Source organism: Lineus longissimus, chromosome 4 (genome assembly GCF_910592395.1).
Source record: "Lineus longissimus chromosome 4, tnLinLong1.2, whole genome shotgun sequence".
In the NCBI taxonomy this organism is placed as follows: Eukaryota; Metazoa; Nemertea; class Pilidiophora; order Heteronemertea; family Lineidae; genus Lineus; species Lineus longissimus.
The window spans coordinates 4894193-4914344 of NC_088311.1; the positions used below are offsets into that span (position 1 = coordinate 4894193).

Sequence of the window (20152 nt, forward strand, 5' to 3'; positions counted from 1 at the left end):
ATTGTCCTTGTTTTGCCCTGGACATACCTGACCACTACAAATGTGTCCTCTGTCACTAAAGTTACGCTTACACTACAGACAACTTGTCGTAAAACAATTTTTCGTCATTTTGTCCGTCGTGTACCCGTCCCGTTTGCGGCAAGACAAATTTCCCGAATTTTCGGTATGATTTATTTGGGAAAATTTAAAAGGAAATCTCGTGTTTCCCGTGATTTCTATAGTCAACTACCGCGTTTGAATTCGACAGGTCGCCATATTGGGCAATTATCCCGAGAACTTTTAACTTCTGCTTCTACCTTCCCCCGATATGCAGCAATATCTGATGGTACGATCTTAGAAAGGTTTTTGGGCTTCATTTCGCTGAAAACCCCTACGAGGTGCTAATTTGTTTTGGTCGAAAAACCTAGAGCTCAGAAACCTTTATTTCTTTAAGTGTGTCCTTCCTGAGCATTAAACAGATTTACTATGACCTGATCGGACAAAGCCGTCGAGCAGTTGATTTCGTTCCAATCAGCAGGGAACGTGCACACGCTATATCAGCAATAGTAGAAATAATGTCATCGTGATGAAATAATATACATGTATGGAATTCACGCAGCGTTTCATAACTGCCTTCCATTTTCCTTTATTCAAGTTGCCCATCACGCAGCTGCCACCACTACAGTTCAAGCGACCACTACGGATTCAGCCACTACTGCAGATTCATCCACCACTGTAGCTTCAGCCACCACTACGGACTCAGCAACAACTGCTGAGGATTCAGCCACAACCGTGGATTCAGCCGCAACCACGGATTCAGCCACCACTACTGCAGAGGATTCAGCCACAACCGCGAATTCAGCCAACACTACTGCGGAGGATTCAGCCACAACCACGGATTCAGCCACAACAGTCAATCCAGCCACTACTGTGAATTCAGCCAACGCTACAGACTCAGCCACAACTGGACTTTTAGCCACTACTACCTCGGATTTAGCAACCACTGCGGGTTCAGACACAACCGCAGATTCAGCCACCACTGTCGCATCAGCTACCACTTCGGATTCAGCTACAACTGCAGATTCAGCCACAACTGCAGATTCAGCCACCACTGTGAACTCAACATCTAGTGTAGCTTCAGTCACCACTACAAATTCAGTCACCACTGCCGATTCGGCCACAACTGCGAATTCAGCCACAACCACGGATTCAGCCAACACTGTAGATTCAGGCACCTCTACGGATTCAGCTACAACTGCAGATTTAGTCACCACTACGGACTCAGGCACCGCTGCTGATTCAGCCACCACTGCTGATTCAGCCACAACGACTAACTCGGCCACTACTACGGATTCAGCGGCCACTACCGATTCAGCAACCACTATAAATTCAGCCACCACTACAGATTCAGCCACAACAGTGGATTCAGCCACCACTATAACTTTAGCCACCACTACAGATTCAGCCACAACTGTAAATTCAGGGACCACTACGGATCCAGGCACCATTACGGATTCAGCCACAAGTGTGGATCCAGCCACAACAGTCGATCCAGCCACTACTACGAATTCAGCCACCGCTACAGTCTCTACAACTAGAATTTTAGCCACTACTACAACGGATTCAGCCACCACTGCGGATTCAACCACCGCTGTAGCTTCAGCCACCACTGTAGCTTCAGCCACCACTATGGATTCAGCCACCACTACAGATTCGGCCACAACTGCGGTGTCAGCTACGACTGCTTCCAATTCAGCCACGACCTCTTCAGACTTAACTACAACTGCTGAGAATTCAGCTACAACAACTGCAAATTCAGTTTCAACATCTTCGGATTCAGCTACAACTTCTTCAGATTCAGCCACAACTGCTGTGATTTCAACTACAACTACTGCAAGTTCAGCTATGACTTCTTCAGATTCAACCACAACTGCTGGGAATTCAGCTACAACAACTGCAAGTTCAGCTATGCCTTCTTCAGATTCAACCACAACTGCTGGGAATTCAGCTACAACTACTGCAAGTTCAGCTATGACTTCTTCAGATTCAGCCACAACTTCTGTGATTTCAGCTACAACTACTGCAAGTTCAGCTATGCCTTCTTCAGCTTCAACCACAACTGCTGGGAATTCAGCAACAACAACTGCAAGTTCAGCTATGCCTTCTTCAGATTCAACCACAACTGCTGTGATTTCAGCTACAACTACTGCAAGTTCAGCTATGACTTCTTCAGATTCAACCACAACTGCTGGAAATTCAGCAACAACAACTGCAAGTTCAGCTATGCCTTCTTCAGATTCAACCACAACTGCTGGTAATTCAGCCACAACTACTGCAAGTTCAACTATGCCTTCTTCAGATTCAACCACAACTGCTGGGAATTCAGCTACAACTACTGCAAGTTCAGCTATGACTTCTTCAGATTCAACCACAACTGCTGGAAATTCAGCAACAACAACTGCAAGTTCAGCTATGCCTTCTTCAGATTCAACCACAACTGCTGGTAATTCAGCCACAACTACTGCAAGTTCAACTATGCCTTCTTCAGATTCAACCACAACTGCTGGGAATTCAGCTACAACTACTACAAGTTCAGCTATGACTTCTTCAGATTCAACCACAACTGCTGGTAATTCAGCTACAACTACTGCAAGTTCAGCTATGACTTCTTCAGATTCAACCACAACTGCTGGTAATTCAGCTACAACTACTGCAAGTTCAGCTATGACTTCTTCAGATTCAACCACAACTGCTGGGAATTCAGCAACAACAACTGCAAGTTCAGCTGTGCCTTCTTCAGATTCAACCACAACTGCTGTAATTTCAGCTACAACTACTGCAAGTTCAGCTATGACTTCTTCAGATTCAACCACAACTGCTGGAAATTCAGCAACAACAACTGCAAGTTCAGCTATGCCTTCTTCAGATTCAACCACAACTGCTGGTAATTCAGCTACAACTACTACAAGTTCAACTATGCCTTCTTCAGATTCAACCACAACTGCTGGGAATTCAGCTACAACTACTACAAGTTCAGCTATGACTTCTTCAGATTCAACCACAACTGCTGGTAATTCAGCTACAACTACTGCAAGTTCAGCTATGACTTCTTCAGATTCAACCACAACTGCTGGGAATTCAGCTACAACTACTTCAAGTTCAGCTATGCCTTCTTCAGATTCAACCACAACTGCTGGTAATTCAGCCACAACTACTGCAAGTTCAGCTATGACTTCTTCAGATTCAACCACAACTGCTGAGAATTCAGCTACGACAACTGCAAGTTCAGTTTCAACATCTTCAGGTTCAGCTATATCTTCTTCAGATTCAACCACAACTGATGCAGGTTCAGCTACCACTGCTTCGAGTTCAGCTACGACCTTTTCAGATTCCTCTACAACTAGTACAGATTCAGCCACTGCTGCAACAGATCCAGCGACGACTTCCTCAGGAACGGTAAGGTCATTGTCGTAAGATTATTATTTGCGACTTTCCGCTTTACCTATTAGTTTTCAGATTAAAAGTCAGAGAATGGGACACTAGGCCATGGCGATTTAGTCTGCAGCCTCCTGCCATACACGACTTAGTGTCTTGATTTGACTCAGTGAGATGGTGAAGGTGGTGGTCGGCGGGAAGGTTTGCAATGTTCTGGTAAATACTATCCCCCGGGACTATCCCTCATCCTTTCTAAATATTCATAGAACCCCATGGAGCATGTGAGTACATGTACGACATGCGTGTGACCTCAATGAATATTATACACGTATATACCGGTACATACTGATAACATTCATTAAATGATTTACAGTTGCCATAGCGAATGACGCATTGTGTGATTTGATTTATTTTATGCAACAGAGGTATTGATAGCCCGCTAGAAGCTGGTGCATGTCCCAATTGAATTAGTGATCGAGTGGCTTTTTTACTTGAGTAATGTTCTCGGTTGACGAGTTTTCTCAATTTGGTTTCAGCTCTAACATTTAAACTTGTAAAAAAACCCGCCTGTTTACATGTTATTTTCAGCACGCTCAATACCTGTCACCATGCATTGATCCGCCAAACAATATATTATCGCCGCACGGTAGCCTTTCTCGGTTCCAGTCGGGAAATGAATTATACATACAACATGTATCACGCTATTCCGATTTTAATTTCGACTGCGACTAAGATAGCTTTTCTTCACAAAGGGTTCATGTAATATACTGAAGCAAGTGTCTGGCCGTGTTGCTCCAGCCTTACAATGCATATTTGCCACAGTCAATCTTAATCTCAAAATCATTTGGTTATGTTACAGAGTTTGACTTGCTACAGCTGCTCGGGTAATATGAGTGGTTGCGGAGAGGCAAGGACATCCTCTGATGCAACATGCGCTAGTGGCGAATATTGTTGGGTAAGTTAACAGCTCACTATTAATAAAAATCATATCAATAAGAATTATGCTCTTTTATACCGCCAACTCCTTAATGCAGGTAATGGACTATAGATAACCTTTGCACCTACACTCGGCGATGCCGTCCATCCATCATCAATCTTTTTTTTAGATTGCTATTCACCTCATACACTCTACGATGCCATATAAATATCAAAACACCGCATAAATCTATTTCGTTTTGGAATGCACCAATGATCACCATTATATTCGAAATAGTCGGGAAGCGTAACCCTTATCATTCTAATTTTTACCCCCCCCCCCCCCCCACGTAATGATCGACGATGCCGTGACCTTTACCGTCCTCTGTAAACTGTTGTTTCAGATTACTTTATGTATGCATCGATATATTCTCGAAGACGCGGAATATAGCATAACCGGTCTTTATTCTTTGTTTAGATAATCTTGCACCAATACGCCAGGACGCCGTACAACTTCACCAGGACATGCTCCTCCGAGGCATGCGGCTCGACCTATATGGATACAGAGATGTGCTCTACGTCAGGATTAAATTCGCTGTGCAGGAAATGCTGCAATACAAACCTATGCAATGCGGCGACATTGGCGGGCTATCTAGGCAGCTCCGCCTTTCGACCAACTGTTGATACGGGCATTCTGTTACTGGTGGTGACACTGGTTTTATCGCAAGTTCTCATGCTAGACGCGTGAGCAATCTGAACGTTGGCAATCGGGTTGATGACTGTTCATTTTGGGTTGGTGAGAGGTACAAGCTAGAAGTGTGCACCGTTAACATTTATTGCTACATGTAGCTGTGTGATATACTCATTTGAAAGTCCTTTAAAACACTGTGATGTATATAGGATCTCACTCCAAGGAGAGGAAGTCAGTGGAATAAGACGTGGTTGAGTTGTAATCCAAGGCGTTTTTCTCAGGGTTGGACTATACATCCCTTAGGGAACCTTCATTTACTTTTTCAACGGGGTCAGAATACAAGGTAGCTCCATATGAAAGTGCTCATGAACGGACATTTTGGACTTGGTTGACGTGTAAAAAGTCCAATGATGTCAGGGATCTGGCGTGTTGTTTCAGTGTCATAGGCCTTAGAAATGATTTCATGGTATCTTGTATGAAAAATATGCCGTCCGTAAATAAAGACTGTGTTATAAAATCATATAATATTATAGTATGTATAAGAGAGTCTTTTGTTAACTTTTTCTCAAGAGCTGACTAAGCCTTTCATGCCAACTTGCGAAAAGAAGCCCGAGTTCAGGATGAGGTATCTTCCGTATGTTTCTTATGTCGTCAAAGAAGGGAGGTTGGTAATCATCATTGCCAAGGAAGTTGAACTCGGTGATGACGGCAAATAGACCCTGAAGTTTTAGACTCCGCTACGTAGCCTCGGACTTCGTTACAACTCGGATAGTTCAGATATGATATCGAACAGTAGCGTCGAAAACGAGGCATACACGACCAATAACATGGAGAGTGACTAATGAGGTGATCCACCGAACGTGTCGGGAGTATAAGTCGCGGTGTGGCGTCAGGTTGGTAAAGGAAAACATTGGCCCGGTTGTTCAAAACAGTTAATAGGGTCTCATAGGTCCGTTTACACACGACCAAACCGAACTAGATCGACCAAGATCGGTCCAGTTTGGTCTAAATGTACGTTTAAGCGCGCGCCAATATGAGCTGCTGTGAGCGGCTGGTCTGGTTCAATGTGTCTAAAAAGTGGAACCCCTGTAAATTTTCTTTCACCATTAATTGTCGTTTTCACTTGAAACGATTCATCAATGAGGCAGCAGACATAACTACTTGTAGTAACACAAGCATTTACATTAAGTAGGCAAGAGGTATCAAACCATTTTTTGAATTATTGCCGAGCTTATTCGGGCTGAATATTCGTTTCTACGGCCATGGATTCAGTTTGTGAACAGTAACCCCCGTTTCCTCGCCACGATGCTTATTCTGCCATCTCCACAATGCATGTATGTAGGTCTGTAACTTCAAGGAAGCTAATCCATATATACACCTAGGATGTGGGAGACCCAAGACAAAACAAGAATGGAATATATTAGGTATTTTATTGGCAATTTGTTGCTCCTACATCGTTAGTTACAGAACAAGAGACCAGTCTGAAAAACTAAAACAGTTTGGCTACACAAATACTGACACAATAAATAAACGCGGGATTGAGTGCTGACAAAATATGGGCCACTCAACGGTTTTCTTCATTCATATCTATTCGTATATAAATATATTTTACAAGTCTTTCAGAAATATTGCCAACAGATTCTTCATGATATTCAGTACAAATGCATTTGTTCATTTCATCCAGTCAATATACAGTCAACCTCGCACATGTCAAAATAACAGCCCAATTAGTCAACTTGCGGTCAAAATCCTGATGATAGTTACATTTATTTTTTTAAAACTATGTAGAATTGACTGAATGAATCAGTTGAGGAATGAAAACCCTTTAATTGAGCTATTATTAGGATTTCAGTAAACTACTGATTACCAACTACCTTTTAATCACCTCACATAAATCACACTTAAATCTCTAATTAAAACTGCTGGTCCCACTGACTCTTAACTTCTGCGAGGTTGACCATATACAGCATGTCCCGAAATAAAGTGTTGCAAAAATAGCACAAAATGTGTCAGTCTAAACTCGTTAGGAAATGCAAAGTAAAGAGGAAAACAAGACCTATCAAGTTATCATATTCTGTTTACAGAAATAAGCTGTTTTTGATTGATTTTAAGCTAGTATGACACTATTTCGGGATACGCTGTAGGTTAGAAGTGGCCCATGGTCACCACTTTTCAAACATCCAGATTTTGACATGTTAAATGAGAGTATATGCAAATTCCAGTAGGCACACCCTATGAAGTGCATCTAACTCCTTTTTGAAACTCCTAGGGGGTGACTTGATATTAGGACCAACACATATGATCAACTTCTGTTTCTTCTCTAAGAAACAAGAAATTCACAAATCTGTGGCAATTTCTCATATCAGACCAAATCTGAAATTCATTGGAGAGCATAAAGATGTTTGATCTTCTTTGGGGGAAGGAGACTGATCAAGGCTGAAGAAAACAAAAGAATTCAGATGTCTAAATGCCACGGACGTAATGCATGAAAAGAATGTGTCTACTGAAATTGCACAAAATGTATTGGCCATGTTTTGAACCAATAAGATGCTCTCTTTATGATAATATCATAATATATTAAAATCTAAAAACCCATAGACGTCCCCCGTGAACAAAAATGCACATCTCATATTGATAATATGTAAAGAAAATGTATTGCAACTTTAGCAATTGCAAGAGATTTGATAATAGTTCATTTCAACTGAAGTGAGCCTGAAACACCTGTATACATACATGCATTCTAAACACAGGCACCTGTATGATATCTATATATCAATGCACAATCACCTGTATACCATAAGTATTTTGATACACAGCCACCTGTAGAAGCTCCTGTATATCTCTGAAACACCACCAGAAGTTGACCTTCGTTTACTGACACACATGCACCATTGACACACAGCCATCTGTACAATCTTCTGTGTGTCAACAGCTGTAATATCTTCTGTATATCTATTGTTGTACAATCTTCTGTCCTGGTATATCAATACACAGACACCTGCTGTATAATCTTCTGTATATCAATACACAGTCATCTGTACAATCTCAGCAATCAATATAATCTTCTGTATATCGGAAGACAGTGACCTGTACCAATAAACAGTAATCTATATCTTCTGTATATCATCAATACAAAGACACATGCTTAAAATGTTCAGGTAGGCAGGCCCTCTTTGGTTGAAATGAACTGAAGAATGTGAAGTGAATTCTGTACATTGATGAGCAGACAGACTACGATATAAACAAAGGGGACATGAAACTTGTATAGACACTGTACAGCTAAATGTGTAAGTCCCAGGACCTATCATCATGTGGTTCAACATTAAATTCCCCGCAAAGTTAAATACATCCAATAATGAGTCTACTACTGCTGCACTAGATCTACATATTTAAATAAGAAATATCCAAACAATATTAAACAATGGGGTGAAGGCCTCGCATGGATACAACTGTATTTCAAGAAGTCAAACCACCTAAGCTGACCATTGTCCCCACACAATCAAAGGCATGTCCCATTACTCTCCATTAAGGCTTTCCATGTCTGGGGTTGGTTTTCCTGTGCAAATGATACTGTTTTCCCTGCAGAGCAGGTTCATTGATTAGATTTGAACAGCATGCAGAGAAACTTCCAAGCTGATCAAAACAGACACAAATTTTTTTATCAGTAAGGAAAACGAGATACATGTATTTGAAATTTCAAAGAGATTCTTAACTTCTGATGGGAATATTTAGACCTTTCCCTCAAAATTCCCAATTTCACTTGGACTTTCACCATTTAACAAAACCAAACTATTACAGCTATGTGCCACATCTTTGTGTGGATAAGTTTTTAGAAACACAAACCATGTAGTAAGCTGATGTCAGCGAAAGTTACTGAGGCCCACACTTAAGTGCAATTTCTGTGCTGCTTGAAATACAGTCTATCATTTTCTAGCCTTTTCAACAATGACATACTCCTAATATGGTCTTCTATAACTAGTAGAACTCATGAGAGATAAAAATGTACAAAAGAAATTAAGAAAAAAAAAACCAACCTTCAATAAATACATCTTGAGACAGATAATTGTAGCTATATGGATACTGTACAAAATGAATATTTTCCAAAATAACAGTGGGCAAGTTCTCAAATGCCTCAAGGGACTGGTATGTGTCATAAAATTTTGTAGAATGAAATGGCCAGGGCCATTGTGCTCACCTCATGTGGAGGAAAGATGGATAAAGAGCATGGTATTGTGTCATGTAGTGTTAGGTTTGATGTAGGTCCAAGCAATTACAATTTCCCCAAAATGGCCAATTTACAGTACATTCGACCTCTGTGACCTTGAAAAGTAGGTCAAATCAAAGAAGACCCGGGTGACACATTGAATGGTTGTTAGAATTAGATGTACCTATGATATAAAATTGGTGCCAATCGGGCAAGTCATTACTAGGAATAATGGCATTTTGAAGAATTTAGGATTTGGCCCCCTCCCTGGAGGCCAAACGGCAAATCAGATCGCACCAAACTTCGGTACCTGAGATCACCTGACCAAGGGGTACATGTGTACTTAATTTGTGATCAATAGTCATTGCAGTTAAGAAACGTGCCATAGTTACGGCCTGACAGCCAATTTACGCCATTTGACCTCTGTGACCTTGACAAGAAGGTCAAATTAAAAACCTGTGTGACATATACTGTATGGTGGTTAGATGTACCCATGATATCAAATTGGTGGCAATCGGGCAAGAAGTTAAGGAATAATCACATTTTTAAGGTTTTTGGATTTTGCCCCCTGGTGGTCAAGTGGTGAATCATATTGGACCAAACTTCGGTCCCTGAGATCACCTGACTAAGGGGTAAATGTGTACCAAATTTGGTATCAATAGTCATTGCAGTTTAGAAACGTGCCATCGTTACATCCTAACGGCCAATTTACACCATTTGACCTCTGTGACCTTGAAAAGGAGGTCAAATCAAAAACCCGGAGGATATATGATGCACCTTTGCTAGAAGTACCTACCATATTTTTTTCAAAATTTCCCGACTACTATTAAGGGAGATATTGCATATTTTCACTTTTAACGTTTGGCCCCCTGGTGGCCAAACCATGAAACGAATCGGACCGAAACTTGGTCTCCAAGGTGTCATTACATAAGGGTACATGTCTACCAAGTTTCAACTCAATAGCTCTAACAGTTACGAAACGTGCCCTGCTAACGGACGACGGACGACGACGACGACGACGACGACGACGACGACGACGACGACGACGACGACGACGACGACGACGACGACGGACGACGGACGCCACGGTATGGGATAAGCTCACCTCTGCTAAGAGGTGAGCTAAAAAGGATGATGTCCTACCAAATGTCGTCAGCGGGTTGGGTTGCAAGGGAAAAGACCAGGAGGCTACAATGCTGGCATAATTAGGAGGAAGTTTTGTTGATGGAAAGCTCGCAAAATACTCTGCAATAACAACATGGATGCTTCATTTCGTGGAGTTCCATAAAAGATGGAGGGGCTTGTCGCATGGTAAACTTTGCCGGGCGAATTTCCAACATATCAAAATGACAGATACACTGACACTTAATACATCAAGTTAGAATTCAAAACGTTGCAGGGAAAGCCATACTGTGTCTTCAGCACGGTGAATACTGTGCGTGGTCCTTTTGTACAGTGCACAGGCTCAACTAAATAGCAAGTGACTGTTGGAACTTAATTTGTCTACACACTGTTACTGTCAGTGTTTCTCATTCCAATTGAGAGTGCAGAAATCCAGTGCATAAACGCGGTTACTCAGGTTTTCAGGTGTGCATTGTACTTTACACGTACACCAATACAAACACTTGTATTACTTTTGTCGCCAATTCTGTGGAAGGATTTCCAGCGTAAATTTCAATGCCAGATTCTGCAGGTCTGTAAAATGCAAGCAGCAGCTTAATATCATTCTGCAAGCCGAATGCCAATGAGGACAACACTAGCTCCATACACAAGTATTCCAGTGAAAGCAAAGCAGACATAAAACACTTGACAACTTTGCTATCAAAATATAAATGTTTTCAGTGAAATCCAAGCAAGATGGCAACTTGCTGTTGAAATTATTAGGTGAATGAAAATTTCGTTCTGCAATTCAAACAGACAGCAACTATTTTTACTCAAATTAAGTGAATATTTCTGCAATCAAAATAGATGGCAACTTTCTTACTGAAATCAGGTGAATAGAAATGTTCTTCTGTAATCCATAAAAACATTCACACAAGTTGAATCCAGAGCAAACATAGCTAGTTCAGTTTTCAAAATTATTGATGAAGGATCAGGGCCTCTGATACTTACTGAAGCAAACACAAAACAGAACATCTGGTTGAAAAGAACAAGGGGTTCAAAATATTCAGAACACAACTGTCATTACCAAAACATCATAAAAAGGTTCTTTTCTGGATGCCATGACCTGTCATTCACCATGCTATAAGACACATCAGTCAACATCGCAAAATCCCCACATACTGACTACATCGCCTTCTATACACAACAGTTGAAATGGAAAACCAATGAAATGATACGTTATTTACAGTTTTAATGAATGTGTAATGATCAATATTTCAAAGAGGACTACACACCAAGGAGCACAGTATCGCTAGCACATTTCAAACACATGCCAACTGGTTATGAAATTTTTCAGTTTAGTCCTACTTTGCGTAATTTATACAAGACATGACTGCTGCCCAATAAGTGTGCTGCAATACTTTGCTCCAGTGGATTGTTTGAACAGTCACCAGCAAACACACAAAGTCACGTTTAGGGAAGGTCGTACAAACAGTCTGAACATTGATTAACAACATACGATAGCCACCCTTCTTCATCAACTTTGCAAGTGCCGAGTTCCAAATAGAGCTCATCCGATCCAAAGCATATAATATTAGGATTTTTGGTTGCATTGTACGATACGTTATTTCAAAACATTCCCAGACTGTTCGGATCGACCTGACCTGTTGTCCAAGACCAAAATCATTTGAGAAACACCAAGTATTCATTTAATTTTGAATGGTTCACAGGCACCGATAACAGAAAAGTCATGTTTGTTTGCCACAGTAGCAAATTCTCACTTGGCAACAAAAGCAGGTCACAGTTCATAAGAAATAGAGATCAGAACTATGTGAGGGCCTGCGTTTCTTTCAAGGCAGAATTGCCTAACTCAGCAAAATAAGAGAATAAGATCTAACTTTGCCTAACTCCGCATAGTCAGAGGATTGAATCCAAATCAGGAAAGTCAGACTCAATGTGCAGAGATGGTGCAATTACACAGAAGCATTTCGAATATTTCAAAGTACCAGGTATGTATTTAGCAATTTACACTTCACTAGACGAGACTACTGGATGCGTAGATATAAAATACTTGATCCTTCAGGTCGGACATGTTGCCCAGTGTATGTTCATTTTAAATTGTGATCAATATCAAAATGTTTCTATTAATACAGATGAAATTTTAACCTCACTAACTGATAAATGACACCACAAAAGTATGATAAGATCTATGTATGTTTACAAATGGATGAAGATAACGTCTACTGAGCAGACAACCAAAATGTTGCCGCTTCTGCCAGATTCGAAAATAAATCATTATTTGAACAAGAATGAGACTGAAGAGTTACCAGTTATATTCAAACAGGTCCAATAATCTAACCCAAAAAACAGTAAATTATACAAGAGAAATTTGGCGCAGGATGCATTGCTGAACTGGGTGAGGTTACTGTGCTGCACTTTACTCAATAGTGTAGCCAAGCATAACCCAAGAAGCAGAAGAAATCTTGAATGGGCAAGAACAATGTAAAATTGACAACACCCTCGGATAAGACTGTGCCAAACAGCACACCGGCATGATTTTTGGCAGAAAATATTCATAAAAATCTAGTTTTCATCGACCCACATCAGCAAAGTATTCCGCAAAACAACTTCACTCTGTTCAGCATGATTGCAACCCACGCTCTTTATTGCCGGCACCTATGGTGATAACTCTGTCAAACACCAGCAATGATATTCATTATGTAGCCCTGCAAAATTCTGTACAATTTTCCCACAAAAGAAAAAAAAACTAATTTCACATTTGACTCCAGACCTCCATATTTTTCAAAGCTGCTAAATAAATATAAAGTTCAGATCTATGTTCAGACAGTAGATGTATTTTGGTACCTGCTTTATCAAGAAACATTCGAAGAAATTATCTTTGTGGATATTCGAGTTTTATCATTCCATTTGATAAAAGATAAGTACCAAAAACAGCTACTGGAAGCATTTATTCATCGATAAGCTTTGCGCCCTCTATTGTTTGCACATTTCCCTGTGACTTACATAGAGCAAAAAACTGTAAGTTCAACTCGGCGACTGATGCTGGTCAGCACCGACCACAAAGATAGTCAAAATGGACAAGTCCGTGACCAAATGAATTCATAAATTAATGAAATAAATAAACATAAATGTTTTAACATGACATCAGGAGCATTTACCAAATTGGTTAAAAGGAAGTCATGAAGACTTCTACAATTATAAGGAAATTGCCTGAAACCATGAGACCCAACAGAATTACAAAGTACACTCCTTGTTCAGAATTGGTCAATCAGTCTGGACAAAATATTTTTCAATCATCTGTTGTGGGATAGGTCAAGTACTCACTAGTCAAGACAAAAGATTTTCTAAAAATATCAAAAAAATCCTAAGACCTTATCTCAATTCAACTGCTGTTTGTTCAACTTTAAAATTTTCGCACTTTTCAAAACATCAAAATGTCCCGTACACATCTTATTGGGAAATGCTCATGATAATCAAATGTGTGATGGACCCTCAGACTAAAAAGGTTTTGATTTATCTTGGAATTTGCGAGAATATTTTCTGAACAATCGCTGACTCTTTTAAAGTAATTAGAATCTTTAAACTCATTCATACTTGAATTCCTCAAGAAACAGACAATCAGTAATGGAAGGCTCGCCACAACGGAACACAATATCTGAAGAATTCGGATCCAAACTGTGATATACGCCATGTATGAAGTTTTGAAGTCAGCTACCAAGTGGTATGAGTTAGCCAAATTTCAAGCAAATTGCTCAAGACATCCAGATCCAGATCTTTTTAATGCATTTCAAAACAAAATTTCAGAATGCATGGCAACTTTGGAACCCAATGCAAATGGGACAACAGGAAGAGAACTTCTTCACGGTTCAAAAACAGATGACAACTGGACACATTTTTACAAGTCACTCAGACAACATCACGCCAAAATATTGAGACAGGATGGCCAAATCAAATCGAAGTTGCTCGACTCTTCACACACAACCTGAGGATCCATCCATTGAACAACGCCACTCACACCATCAGCATAAACTGACCTGCCAAGGGACGCCACATGCCCGCGCTGCAACTATCACCGTGCTTACGTACAGTGCAGGCCAGCAACTAAATCAATGGCAACTGTCAGGGTGTCACTCCAACATTCGCCATCGGCTCAGTCACCTGTGTGCACAGTTCTTTAGTAGATACTGTCAACTGCTAAATGTTTCCACAAGTTTTTTATTTTTGTACTTTTCACAAAAAATTGCAATTCGCAAAAATATTAATTGCAAAAATCATTTTTTGATTTGAAAAAGCGAAATAAATTTCGCAATCCATCAAAAGACAAAGCATGATTTTTTATTTTTTTTTTGAGAAATTTTTACAAAAGAATCAACAAGTGTGAAAATTTTACAGTTAACAGCACCAGACTTACCAGATCCAAGGCTGGCATGGCTTCCCATTCATCAACATATGAATAGAAATCTTGTTGCAGTGCAGCAGGAATTGAAATCTACACTAATAGACGGCGGTCCCTGAAGTCCACACCATAAGTCATAGACGTCTCTTCAAAATTAATCTCCAGGGTGAACCTCCAAGCCGTGTTCAAACTTCTTTCAAAAGCTGGCAGTACCCTATCATGCACAGTGCCAGTCCTGCGCAGCAGTGGCAGCACTGTGGTCCCATAACACACACAGCAGCGACTTCATGATCCACAGACAAAGTCACATGCACGGTGACTATATTAGTCACCAGATGGCAGTTTACCCAGCATTGCGCCAGAATCCCGAATGAGAGATAATGCTAGCACTGCACAAGTCAAATATCTTTTTGTATGATTATCTTTTGAAATGAGATTATTGCATGAAATAGTCCGAATGATCTGGCGGGCCCTCTGTTTTTTCAAATCGTTTTGCTTCCTCCTGCATGCTTTCTTTGATCTTCAATATAGCAGCCGATTCGTTTTGATCCTGAAATAAAAACGTAGAATAAGAAACAAGGTTCATCGGTAAGCTTTTATCTGAATGGGCAGATCACATTATTCCAACGTCCTATTTGAAACAAAGTACTTGATACGTACATTTACAGGGGGTTGGGGCACGTTGTCTTGATAAGGATTATAACCACCCATTTCTGATCCTGGCCCCCCGTTTGGGGGCATATCATCTCTAGGTGTCCCTGGGCCGTTCGCTGGTGAACTCTTCATTCCATCCATTCCGTCTCCTGTAAAAAAGAAGAGAGCATGAAGTATTGCCAATTCACAAAATATTGATAAAATAGACTTTAGCATCTGTGTTACAACAAAAGTCGAGAATTAGCCTATATCTCTGTTAAGAGATGAATCAGTACTCACAGGATGAAAAGGATTCTGACTTACCATTCATTACTGGTGGCATATCTCCTGGTCCCATTGGACCCATTCCCCCTTCAGGGCCCATTGGCCCAAACTGAAAGAAAAAACAATAATCTTGAGCATTATGACAAGACTAAATGCAAATTTATGCAATGATATAACTCCAATGGGCCTGAACATTCAATGAAAATGCATAATGACTATTTGGAAATCACGGTGCTTACCCCCGGCATTCCATGTCCCATATTTGGTTTCATCATTCCATACATTCCGTCTCCTGAATTTGAATCTGAAAAAACATCATATAATTTTCTGACGTTAAAGGCATAATATTCAAGAAATTATGGGTATTACAAGTATTTCAAATAACAGTGATAACTTCAAAATCAATCCCCTGTAAACACAGGTTTACATGTTTTGGAAAGTTTTGGCATTGAGGATGAAAATGTCTCATAATATCGACTGATGCAATCTGGTCTTTCATTCACATTTCTTTTGTAATTTTCTGTCACATGCACTGATTTGGACACAACCAGCTGTGAATCCAAGTTCGTTGATGTTACACTAGATGTCTCACCCATCAATGGATCAACTTTTTCATTAGGTTTCCTCCCAACATAAGTTCTGTTAACACTTATGTATTTTGACAAACCTGATATTTTGCAAGTCTCTTTTCAGGGGTCATTCAGGGGTCAAATTATACAAGGTGCAAATAAATGTAAAAGTTCTGGGCTGGGATTATAAACATATCAAAATGGTTATGAAGGGTTTACAGTAGAGATTCTCACTCTGTCCCTCCAGACATGCCAGTCGATCTTACTGAATTACTGCAGGACACAACCACCACCGATGATGAAGACTATAGGCACAAGATAGGTAGGTCACAGTTAGTTACACAATGTTGCCAATAGGGGCCTCTCCTACCTTAATCAAACATGACCCAGTTCCCAAACTGTGCATATTTGTCACCAGAAACCCACCAATTTGATCCCCCTAGCTCCTGCCTATAGTCCCCCTTTAATGTCGAGATTATCAAAAGATTCATTCAGGAGCATCCCATACCAAGGCAAAGAAATGCTGACCACCAGTCAGTAAAACCTAGGACAAAGATCAATGTTAAGATTTTACAATTTCTGGGCCAGATATATGCAATCATGCAGTTAAATTAGCAGAAGCTGTCTTCCAAACACCAAGAAAGATATTTGAATAATTCAAAAGTTCCTTGAATTTCCAAAGTCAATCGTCGGTGTTTTTCACTGTATAAGCCTGTTGTACACAGGCGATCAGAACAGGTGCGATTATTGCAGCAACTTCAATTTCCTGTTAGTAAAGTTCAGGAAACATTTTCAGTAAAGCAGGACATTACATTTGCTTGGAGGATGGCACCTTATGTGATCGCCCATGTCTGGTGGCTTTATGGCAGTTTGGGTGCAAGGTGTGGTGGGCTATAGTTGGTGCATGTTGACGGATTAGTCTCTTTTTGTTAGGTCAAGTCCTGATCAGATGAACATGGTCCTGTAGAATAACCGAAATCAGCTAAAACAATCGTCATACAGGTTGCTGCTAAAGTGACGATCCCACAGAAAGAACAATTTCGTGATTTCAATTTCAATTGTATTAGCGAGGACCTAGTTAGCCTGACCAGGACTATATAATCGATAAATGATTCACCTCGTCGTGGTGTGGGTAATCTGTGACTGGCGGGTGAATATGGACCTGTTGAGCCTGGCAGGAGGAAATGCATGGTTGTGTACTAGAGTGAAAATATTAACCCTTGAGGGGCTAGGGCGAACATGAAGACTTTTATTGCAAAATGTATGGTAAATCCAATGCTGTACATATGTAGAAGCGCATGGTGTTTAAATTTCACAGCAATCAGGTCAATTGAATGCTTTTTTTTCAAAGGACAAAGGTGGATTTATCGCGTTTTGCAATAAAATTCAAATATTAATACGGCCAGGGCCTATACCGGGGCTGGGGTTCTGTTATTGAAGCAAATTACAAATAGGGGTTGAAATAAAACTGCAACCAAGGAATGAATTGATTTCTAGACTGAACAAGCAGACAGATAAGGAGATTTCCTAAACAACCCACTTATTCCAAATGGAATGAACCAAACTAGACAAAAATCTTTAACTAGATACAATGAGAAGAGATATAGCAGACTTCCATCAAACCAGGAGATAAATGAGTTTATTTCAGAAGTACAGAAGTCCTCTTACGATTCAAAGTAAGGCTGTTTTGATTCAAAATATTCTTGAATTCTGCTATATCTTGGGAGTGAAAAACTAAAAGTTGAACTACGGCCACAGAAAATAACTGTCCTGGAGGGAGCCAAGCATTAGATAGATATTTTCAATGAAGAGTTCATTTTTCACTTACCATGGGGGCTTGACATAATAGGCGTACCCGGTGGCCCGGACTGAGGTGGACCCTGAAATGCATAAGATAATAAAGCATTAACTAAAGGAAGACAGAGGCTCATGGATGACAAGGAAGACCAAAGGCTTACAGATGCACCTCTAGGATTTTTTCTTACTGCTGTGCCGCATAGTGAAACATAGGCTCAGCTGCAGCGAGTATTTGGTTCAAATTAAATTACTCCCTGACATGTTTAGTGTGAAGTGCAAGTACATGTATCAAACCTGCTCAATGAAAGGAAAACGCATGAAAAAAAGTCTGCGGAGGCAATCTAGGGTTAAACGATGACAGTGTACGCCACCTATACTTACATTATAGTTCCCTGGCGAGGCGGAGGTATAGTTTATCTACAAATGAAAAGAGCAAAGAAGGGGTGTTAGTAGTGCTGTAAGCTGTTAAAGGGGGTGAGCAATATGGCGAAAATAAGAGGGCCCTAGCTAAAAATGTTGCAAAGCCGGGGAAGGAACGATTAAGAAAATAAAATAAACATGATAAAGAGCAAACCACATGTCTTTGCACAATATCAGGATGGCAGCCAAAATGATTGGATCATGTCTTCCGTTTTCCATCATTCAAAAATGTTTCCAATGAAATCTAAATCAAGACAATATTGTGACTAGGATTGTAAGAAATAAGGCATGAATATATGGAAAGCATAAAAGCTTCATTGCCAAATGCAATAGGAATTGTAAGATGAAATGCACATTTTCACTCCAAAGGCCTTGTCCAAACTAAGACTGCATTTCTCATAACTGAGCCATTAAAAGAATAACAGCCAGACTAGAAGGCGGTTTCATAACTCTACAATGTAGTGAACCATGAGGAATTAAACGATTTTCTCAGAAACAATGCCAGAGGTGTGAACATGTGTATGAGCTGTACGACAAGATACTCACTGTTGATGATGTTGGCGGCCACGGTCGATTTCCTTGTCCTCCCGGCCTGCAAATAAAATGCAATGCTCAATGACAATTTGGTGAGCTGGGAAAGATATACAAGTCTTGCTAAAGCATGTGATGGGAAAGAATCCTACTACAATGTCATGATACACGATACCATTCATGATTTCAATGGTCATTTTCAGTGTGATCAGAGCTAGACTAGAGGTATCGACAAGCAATGATTTTCCTGGAAAAGGTCGCATATAGTTTTTACATCATCTCATTTTTACCTTTCTTCTTCCTTTTTTTGGTTTCAGATATCAAACTGAAGAAAGGAGTTGGATTTTTTTGCAAGGTGTTCCAAACTATCTCAAATTAAACACAGAAGAGTTTAGTTCCTCAAAAATACTGAAGATGGCACCACTGGAGATGAAGCAGACACAAATAGTGTCATACAAGAACACATGGGAATTTATGCTTGGCATCTCTTGGTTACCAAAATGCGTCTACTTACATTGACATAGGCGGCATACCACCTGGTCCTCCAGGCCCTGGTCCCATACTGTTAGGTGGCGGACCCCTCATACCATAATTCTAATGAAAGAAAAGGTCAGTATATGAATATCTTGCCAATTTCATTTGAACTCATGAGTCTTGTATCTGTCCATGCACAACATTGCATACATGCAAGTGATACATATCAAATGCTTCACCATTACTGCAATTTTCGTCAACTTATTTAACTGCCTGCTACGTAGCATTTGGGTGGAACTGTCCTACTGAAAGGGTGAATGTCAAGCTCGGTGATAACATATTGCAAAAGTTTAAGCCAAGTTTGCTGAACAATTGCAAAAGATATTGTAAGAAAACATGTGACAACTTTACTAAGCTGACTTAAAGTGTTCCCACATCTACTGCACTTGTCAGCTGATTTTAATTGAACTTTGATTTCATCTATTTTGAACCTTGGTGACATTGGGCATCACCCAGACTGAGATTAACCAATTCAGCCCAAGTGCTCCTACAGACTTACTGGATTCATTGGCGGTCCAGGCATTCTTCCTGGATGGCTCATTCTCTGCATTGCGCCCATTCCAGGATGACCTAAAATGATATAAAGTGGTAGAAAACCATAAATACAATGTAACAAATAAGGCATAAAACAATATCAAAAG

General features: G+C 40.2%; 2 protein-coding genes across 12 annotated transcripts in view; one reads left to right on the top strand and one right to left on the bottom strand.

The window, feature by feature from the left end:
- Window positions 1-972: 972 nt before the first annotated feature.
- On the top strand, window positions 973-5462 carry LOC135485987 (streptococcal hemagglutinin-like; the record flags this gene model as incomplete). The annotated part of the gene is made up of 3 exons (XM_064768426.1): window positions 973-3435; window positions 4274-4369; window positions 4808-5462. Coding segments are annotated over 3 exons (2829 nt in total), but the record flags the coding sequence as incomplete, so codon positions are not given.
- A 5396-nt stretch (window positions 5463-10858) lies between these two features.
- LOC135487019 (single-stranded DNA-binding protein 3-like) overlaps window positions 10859-20152 on the bottom strand; it is a 56505-nt gene continuing 47211 nt past the window's right edge. For 8 of the 11 annotated variants that reach the window (XM_064770270.1, XM_064770278.1, XM_064770277.1 and 5 more), the window contains 10 exons: window positions 20011-20081; window positions 19492-19571; window positions 18993-19038; window positions 18408-18443; window positions 18058-18109; window positions 17347-17400; window positions 15900-15964; window positions 15700-15769; window positions 15403-15545; window positions 10859-15292 (listed from right to left, as the gene is read on the bottom strand). In XM_064770270.1, the coding sequence (XP_064626340.1) occupies window positions 15179-15292; window positions 15403-15545; window positions 15700-15769; window positions 15900-15964; window positions 17347-17400; window positions 18058-18109; window positions 18408-18443; window positions 18993-19038; window positions 19492-19571; window positions 20011-20081 (731 nt within the window). In that variant the 3' untranslated portion in view covers window positions 10859-15178. The remainder of the gene's footprint in view (window positions 15293-15402; window positions 15546-15699; window positions 15770-15899; window positions 15965-17346; window positions 17401-18057; window positions 18110-18407; window positions 18444-18992; window positions 19039-19491; window positions 19572-20010; window positions 20082-20152) is intronic. The other 3 variants (XM_064770269.1, XM_064770272.1, XM_064770275.1) reach the window with 3 other exon arrangements.